General features: G+C 30.0%; 1 protein-coding gene across 1 annotated transcript; it reads left to right on the top strand.

Annotated features, from left to right (window-relative positions):
* The first annotated feature begins 5,584 nt into the window (after nucleotides 1–5,584).
* Nucleotides 5,585–7,498, top strand: LOC143628301 (hypersensitive-induced response protein-like protein 1). The gene is made up of 5 exons (XM_077097932.1): nucleotides 5,585–5,795; nucleotides 6,189–6,309; nucleotides 6,389–6,480; nucleotides 6,573–6,669; nucleotides 7,046–7,498. The coding sequence occupies exons 1-5, from the start codon at nucleotides 5,607–5,609 to the stop codon at nucleotides 7,402–7,404; spliced, it is 858 nt and encodes a 285-aa protein (XP_076954047.1). The 5' UTR covers nucleotides 5,585–5,606; the 3' UTR covers nucleotides 7,405–7,498.
* Nucleotides 7,499–8,854: the final 1,356 nt, after the last annotated feature.

Here is an 8,854-nt window from a genome sequence, read left to right as displayed (position 1 = left end):
ACCAGATTACCTGAACTTTGATGATATAATCATCTTTAAAACATTTAGAATTTGAAATTGATTGATTATGATAAATTTGGTTTCATTAATATTTTGTTTATGACAAAATTTTAATTGATTTTATAATTTACAATTAACATTTGTATAATCAAGCAACATATAAACCTAAAATATAACAAAATGATTTGTTTCATTTAATATGAATATAATTACCAGAAAAATAACAAAAAGTCATGCTCAAATAACAGTGATTATTCTGAGTTAGCAGAATATTAAAAAAATTAAGGTTGCATAAAGTGAAGGTAATGATTATTATTTATAATAGTTGAAAGTATTATTTAAGAAATGTTTAAATTTTGAATACTAATCCTGTGTTATTAGTTAATATTATAGGAAGTTGTTGGAATATTTAATTAATATATATATATATAAACAAAACCTTTAAAAGCTCTCTGGTTGCTCTCTGCTTTATTTGTGAATATATGTTTCTCATGCATTTGACCCGAATTCACGGGTATGGGTCTCACCAAACCCAGATAGCTTTTAAACGAGTTATAACATCTCATAAATTAAAAAATTAATCTTACCAAATATTAGGTATGAAAATCCTATAAAATAGGGATATACTAAAAATTACTATCCGATTTTTTAAAAAAATATATATATTATTTATAATTAAGAAACAGATTTATAGTAAAAAAAATAAGTGGGTCATGGGTCACCAAATTCAGATATGTTTTAAACGGTTTATAACATATCATTTATTTGTGAACCTATTTCATCATCAAACTATAAGTATATTATTAACTTTCTTATAATAAAGAAAATTAAAATCCAAAAAATAAAAAATGTAAAATAACCCCCGTAATACGAAAGATAAAACCTAGTGTGTGTGTGTGTGTGTTATCAACTTGTATAAAAAAAGAAGTAAAGATTTCGGATTTTATGAAAGTATGGCAAATGACGTTTAATAAATATTTCTATTAAGTTACATTATAATTAAAGTGTGAATCTTAATGATTTTTTATAAAATATTTTAATAAAAAATGTTATAACTGTTTTTTTTATATTTTGTGTATAACTTTATTATTATGAATATAAACCATAATAAGCACTTTAATTATGTATTAACTAATAGGTAACACCCACATAACACCAATTCATTGTATTTGTATAAAAATGAAATTAATAAGCTAATGTAATATTAAAATTACGTAAATAACTAATAAAAATGATATTCTATATTTCAATATCCTAAATGATTTTTGGAAAGCGAGAATAGTGGAATGAGATTGAAACAAATTTTTTTGGTTTTAAATTTTGAATGCTTTGAATTAAGTAATTTGTCTTATAAGACATGCTAAATAAAATATATCTAAATGTATAAAAAAATATATAAATCAAGTCACAATATATATATTTTTTAAACATTTTGGCCTGAGTTATGGAAGGAAATATTGAAAACTAAATATCAATATTCTTATGCTAAAACCTTTATACTATACAAAAAAGCCATATAAATAAATGATAGATAGTTCATAGTAAATCGTTATATATATGGATTATAATTATAGTATTCAACTTCAATGATATAATGCTAAACACCAAAATATATACAATATGTATTCTCTATGTTTGCAATATTTATACAAAATGTTTGGAGAAAATTAAAAAAATTCACATTTTCCTGAGTTCAAATGCATAGAGAAAATTTTAAATTCAAATTCGAAACCAATTTATGCACTGCTAGTTTAAAAACAATTTCTTTGACAATGATGCACCTTTATTCTCTCTAATTTCCTTATTTTCTCATTTCACCATTAGTGTTAATGAATGAATCTATTAGGATTTACATTTTATAAAAATAAACTTGAATTCATAAATTGAAATAACTTAAAAGATAAGAACCATATATTGAAATTGATTGAAAAAAAAGGTAAGGATGGCTTTGAAATTGACAAGTGGCAAAATTGGTAGGCTTGTATTAGAGTAGATAGATTAAAATAAAGTTAATAATAATATATATGATCCGTGTAGTATTGTAATTAGATTAGGTTTTAATTTGTTTAAAAGTTTTCAAACATTACACTTAATGACTTAAAACTTAAGTAGCGTTTGGTATGCAAGAATGGAGGATGGAATGAAATAACTCATTATGAGGGAATGGAGAAAAGTGTGTTTGGTTGATCAAATGAATGGAATGATCCGTTACCTAGTCCATTTTATTTCCTTTAAAATACCTCAATTTCATTCCATCCATACCCCATGTTTTTTTTTCCATTCCATTCCCCTTTTCACCCTACATCACCTCCACCACCCTCCCACCACCCACCACCCACCACCACCACCAACGACCACCGCCGTTGCCACCAACCACCACCATTGTTGCCCAACGCTGTTGTTACCGTCACCAACCGCTGCCATCAGTGCCAGCCGTCCACCACCGCCACCCGCACGTCGCCACCATCAACCATCGCCCTCGCCCCTCACCACCACCACCACCCACCCACCCACCTCCAACCACTATTATTTCCTATCGCCCACCACCACCCGCCACCATCAACCACCATCACCACCCACCAATGCCACGACCACCTCCAACCTCCCACCACCACCGCCACTCACTACCATTTTATTTTTTTTTCTTTTTTTCCTACCTACCAAACAACGCAAAGTAATCATTCATTGAAATGGTAATAACCCATTATATTCCTTTGTTCATTCTATTCCATTACCTTATACTAAACAGACCCTTAGTGTTCACTCAGTCATATTTTTATTCATATAACGTCTTAATTATGTAATAGTTTCTATTTAAACCTACGTATATATATAAAAAATCCAATATATAACATAAAATCAAAGATTCAAAGGGAACAAGAAAATAATCATTTTTAAATATATTTTTACGTCACTTAACCATTTTTTGTTACTTTCTAACGTAATTACAGTTTGGGTGTATACTCTCTACTTATTAATATTTTACCGATCTACTTTTCCCATGTCTACTTTTACTTCTTTTTGGATAAACCGTGTTTGGAACTATTCGAAATATTTGAACAAGCTTGAGATGGGATGCCAATCATTTATACTAATTTTGATAATTCATGACCTAATTCCCTCATGAACACCATAAAAAAAAACTCACTACTAACCCATTTAACTCAAAATTTGAACCTAAGAACTCAAGAATCCAAGTCTTAGTCATCATACATTTCATACCCATGCCCAATAACATTGAACCAAAAACCAATTTTAATTTTATTTTCATGTATTTAATTTATTTAAAATTTTTAAAAAAGCTTTTGACGAAGGACGGAAATAGTACACACAGAATAACTTTCAATTAATTTCTACAACATAAATCCTTATTATAATTTTGATTTTGTAAACAAATAATTCTTTTGTAAAATTTATTTTTGTTTATTATCAATGTTGTAAAACTCCCGAGTAGGCGGCCGAGTACTTCCCGCCTAGATCGAGTACTCCCCGCCTCGGCCGAGTACTCCTTAGGTATTTTCTGAGTAATCCCCGATTACTCACAACTCCCTAATCGACCGCCTAAGACCGCCTAACGACTTTTACAACATTGGTTTATTTACAAATGAAGAACCAAATCATAAATAGAGAAGCCAAAAAAAAAAAATTAAGAAGGTGAATGAAACATATGATTCAATTATCTGATAACAAAAAAACTTCATATGACATAAAGTAGGAGAGATGTAAGAAAGTGAAATGCTAATCTTACTAATATATTAAAGCAAGATGATTTTCTTCGCATGTTCTTATTCTAGCCTATTCACATAGGATTTCATGTAATCATAATTCCATATCAATAATTTCCACATATTCACAATTATTTTTAATCCACTAAATTAAAATAAGCATTCCAATTTAAATCAATTAATTATACAATTAAATCTATTTATTCAAATTAATGCAATTAACTCCATGATTAAGTCTATTTACTCTAATTAATAACCACCTTCTCAATGATTTAATTTACTCTTGAGGAAAGAAGAAGAGCCGGTGAATAGTGATTAAACCGAATGTTCTTTAAGTTTTATTTATTTATTTATTAAAAAATGACATTAAAAATGCTATAAAAATATAGATATCTCTGAAAATTATTTATAAAAAACACTCTAAAAGAAAAAAGAAAAAAACGTCCTTTAGATCAATTAGGAACATTTAAAAAAAATAAAATAAAGCTGTTTACAAAGAGATTTTCGAAAACTTAATGTGATACAGTTTAAAGTAGGTATGTATTTGTAAACTTAGTTTTTAATTAATATTACAAAATCTTTTACTAATATGTGTTTTTTATTTTTTTCAGGTCTAATGGTTCATTTATGTTATATTATTTCTTTTTCATTGCATTGTTTATTTATAAATTATTTTTTTTATGTTATAGATATAGTTTAACATCTTTTGTAACATCTGAGGGCAATGTTGTAAAAGTCGTTAGGCGATCCTAGGCGGTTGATTGGGGAGTTGCGAGTACTCGGGAGTAGTCGGGGATTACTTGGAAAATATCTAAGGAATACTAGGCCGAGGCGGGGAGTAATCGGGGAGTACTCGGCCGCCTACTCGGGAGTTTTACAACATTGTCTGAGGTAAAAAACTTATGTCAAATATTTGTGTTGACTGAATGCGTAGTTTATATTTTATATTGTTTGTTGATATGTTTTTCACCCGCGTATAACACGGATTATTATCCTAATAAATTATTAAAGTAAATAGAATAGATGGCCCATCGGCCATCCATATAGTAAAGTTGGACCTGATTCTTGGTTCTTAGCTTTTAAATGTTGCATTACCATTTAATGTTCATTTAGTCGTAAATCATAACATTTTTTTATTATCTAATTGTACCGTAGGTTTTTTTTTTTTAAATCTAAATCAAAGGAAAACACGAAAATATTAACTTATTTTAAAATATATTTTTACATCAAGTAATTGTTTCATTTAATCTTAAAACATGACACATGCATATTTTAAAACCTTTTTAACCATGTACGAAAATTAAGTTAAACAGATGGATAAAATCTTGTAAAATACAAAAATGGACCCACAAAATAAGTATTTTCTAACATTTTTTTTTTCCAAAAAATTTATAAGCAAATTGCTTCTATAGTATATGATTGTTTATTGGATTATATCGACACAGAAGGCAAGCGGGCAACAAGCCACGCCGCTACCCCTTTATATTTTCTAACAAATAAAGGTGAAATGTCCCCATAATTACAAAGGACCACTTTACCAATGAGATGATATTATGCACCTATAAATAATATCTTCTGCACCACGCTATTCCTATTCTGCTGCACCATCCATCCACCCATCATCCGGTAAACCATCTTCCTCTCTTAATTTTGGGTTTTAGGGTTTTCATGATTTTAAGCTGTAAACTTCAGTTTTATCTTAATCGTCAAGTATATGCTTTGAAATTTAGTTTTCAAGAATGTTAATTTGGTCAATTTCATACTAAAATCATGTATTGCTGTTTTTGATATTTGTATAGACAAGGTGTTTGATGAAATGCCTCTGTGAACAAACACACTGCTTGCTTACTGTGTGTTTTTGATTTGGTTTCAGTGAGCATCATGGGAAACCTACTCTGCTTGGAACAAGTTGATCAATCCACCGTCGCTATCAAGGAGAAGTTTGGCAAGTTTGACGATGTGCTTGAGCCTGGTTGTCACTGTGTGCCTTGGATTTTCGGAAGTCGGCTTGTCGGACATCTTACGCTCCGGGTTCAGCAGTTGGATGTCAAGTGTGAGACCAAAACTAAGGTCAATTCTTTATCTTTATATGATTAATAATGTTGTGTATGCGATCATCTGTTACTAGATATGCTAGGGGGGCAATGAAAAATCTTGGAACTTACCTAATCGACTGTCGAGTAATAGTGATCGATGAACAAATATAAGATTACTTGAAGCTAAATTTGTGACTTAAAGAATCTAGTTGTTTGAATATCATTACAAGATGTTAACACAAATTTGAGTAAATAAGTGTTGAATGATTTCGAGTTCTCGATGTTCGAATACATGTATGAATGAAATTTTTACAGAAACATGCATTTTTTTGGTTCAACAAGCGACCAATTACTTGCATGTTATTATTGGTTTTCAAGCTTTAAAACATAACTGGTTGTAATGAAAACAAGTTATGTTGTTTTTCAGGACAATGTCTTTGTGAATGTTGTGGCATCAGTGCAGTATCGTGCTCTGTCTGATAAGGCTAGTGATGCCTACTACAAACTCAGCAACACAAAGGCTCAGATCCAGGCCTATGTTTTTGATGGTAAAAACCTTTATAATTAATCATATTTCTTTTATTTTATGTTGTACCCTAACATGAACTTTTTATGCTCAACTTCTAGTTATAAGAGCTAGTGTTCCAAAGCTTAATCTTGATGATGCGTTTGAGCAAAAGAATGATATTGCTAAGGCGGTTGAAGAAGAACTTGAAAAGGTAAGTTATCAAATCAATTGAGACATTCATTTTATGTATATGACAATATGAATAACAGAATCTTGAGTTGGTTGTTTGAACTTTAATTGCAGGCAATGTCTGCTTATGGTTTTGAGATTGTCCAAACACTGATTGTTGATATAGTACCAGATGAGCGTGTGAAGAAAGCAATGAATGAGATCAACGCAGGTAAAGTTTTCATATTTACACATGCGTTTTAACACAAAAGGAAATTGGTCAAACGGGCCAAAAGTCACCCAAAATGCATTTTTAACACAAAACCTCCTTTGTCATATTTTATCAAAGAAAAAGTGTTGCTGAAATAAATTAATAATCCTTTGTCATATAACTTTTCTTTGTAATAAATCAAGTTTAGGACACCCAAATGTATTTTCAAAACAAAACCTCCTATGTCATATATTAATAAATTTAAATAAATCAATAATATAACTTTTGTTTATAAGAAACCTAACGTTTGGACAAAGTTGTTTCTGGTCAACCCAATTTTGACCCGAACCAAACCGACTTTTTTGATGGAAACCAATCTAACCTGTCTGTTTTACAGCTGCAAGGCTAAGGATGGCAGCTACTGAAAAAGCCGAGGCGGAAAAAATTCTACAAATCAAGCGAGCCGAGGGTGAGGCTGAGTCAAAATACCTTTCGGGTTTGGGTATTGCACGCCAGCGACAAGCCATTGTGGACGGGTTACGAGACAGTGTGTTGGGTTTCTCGGTGAATGTGCCCGGGACCACGGCTAAGGACGTGATGGACATGGTTCTAGTGACTCAGTATTTTGACACCATGAAGGAAATTGGGGCTGCATCCAAATCATCTGCTGTGTTCATTCCTCATGGTCCGGGAGCAGTTCGCGATGTGGCTACTCAGATACGCGATGGTCTGCTTCAGGGTAGTGCGGCTACTTGATCATTGGAGTTTGACGGTTCGATGCGTTTGATGTGACCGTGAAGAGTATAGTTTGGTGTTTATTTAGTAAGTGTGGTTTATGTTTTAAGTTCGTGAAAGATTATTATAATATGTGTTAAGTATGTGTATATAGGGTTATGAAATGATGTCGTTATGAATGTTTTCTCGTTTGAATTTGGTGTTTTGAACTGGGTTATGAAATGATGGTATTATATTATAAGTAATTAGTGTATATAACATATGATACAAAAAATCAAATATAACAAAGATTAGGAAAGCAAATGAATGGTGTAATAATATTTAATTGTGATAAAATCTTATGTAAATAGTCTGAGTAAGCCATTTAACTTTGGAAAAAATATGCATCAGCGATCTAATTGAAACACTTTTAAAAGTTGGTTACTATTCTATAAGATTTTTCCTTTAACTTTTGAGTAGAAGAATGGATATTTTTATTAGTAATTATACACACACAGGGGATGGATCATGCGAGAAGTGATATTATAGCGAAAAATGCGAAAAGTCGATCTCAATCATTAATTATCTTAGATTTATTCAAAGCATCAATTCCCCTAATTACTCCTAAAATATTCTTCACATTAATTCTTGTAAAAAATTACAAATTTTAGAAAAGATAAATTGGTTTTTACATAAGCATACTCTAGAATAGTTTTAATGAAATATCATCGAGAGAATTTTTTTTTACATTAACGGTTTCATAAGATTTATTTAATTATCTTTTACCTACATATAAAAAATGTATATGTGGGTGAATTGTAATAAATTGATCACCTAAACAAGTAACATAATAATCTACACATAGCTTATTCAATTATACAAATTGTTAGTTATTTTTATTTTTATCAAAATGTAACTCGTATTTGCCAACATAAGTTATTTTCTCCTACACTAATTTTGTTTTTTTTTATTTTCACCAACACATAACTAATATCACCTACACATAATTCATATTCACCTACACAGCTTGCTAGCTTATTTTATTTTCACCTACGTATTAATAGTATTCATCTACACATAACTCGTATTTGCCTACACATAAAAGATAGATTATAAAATAATTAAAATTATAGAAAAAACATGATGTGTTCCTACATTGCGAATATTTTACAAGTTTAGGTTAATACTATTAATTGTATGTGATATCATGAACAAGTTTGTTTGTGAAGGTTAATATTGTGATCTGTGTAGGTAAATACAAATGGGTAGGCTATAACATAAAGTAAATTTGTATATTTAGGTTAATATTATAATTTGTGTAGGTTAACATGAACTAGTTATGTGCATATATAAAATTTTGATCAGTGTAGGTGATAATATAAACTAGTTTTTGTATGTGTAGGTTAATACTATGATTTGTGTAGCTAGTTGTTTTTATGATGGTTAATATATATATATTTTTATAATACGAGTAGGATGGTTTTGTTTTATA

The sequence above is a fragment of the Bidens hawaiensis genome, unplaced genomic scaffold (assembly GCF_021521415.1).
Source record: "Bidens hawaiensis isolate Kalapana, Puna unplaced genomic scaffold, B.hawaiensis_p1.1 tig00004864_1, whole genome shotgun sequence".
Taxonomy (NCBI): Eukaryota; Viridiplantae; Streptophyta; class Magnoliopsida; order Asterales; family Asteraceae; genus Bidens; species Bidens hawaiensis.
This window is presented reverse-complemented; position numbering and strand designations above follow the sequence as displayed.

Coding starts and splice junctions, on each gene's coding strand:
- LOC143628301 (XM_077097932.1), top strand. CDS start 5,607: ATGGGAAACCTACTCTGCTTGGAACAAGTTGATCAATCCACCGTCGCT. Junction 6,310..6,388: donor CCAGGCCTATGTTTTTGATG/GTAAAAACCTTT, acceptor CTCAACTTCTAG/TTATAAGAGCTAGTGTTCCA. Junction 6,670..7,045: donor AATGAATGAGATCAACGCAG/GTAAAGTTTTCA, acceptor TCTGTTTTACAG/CTGCAAGGCTAAGGATGGCA.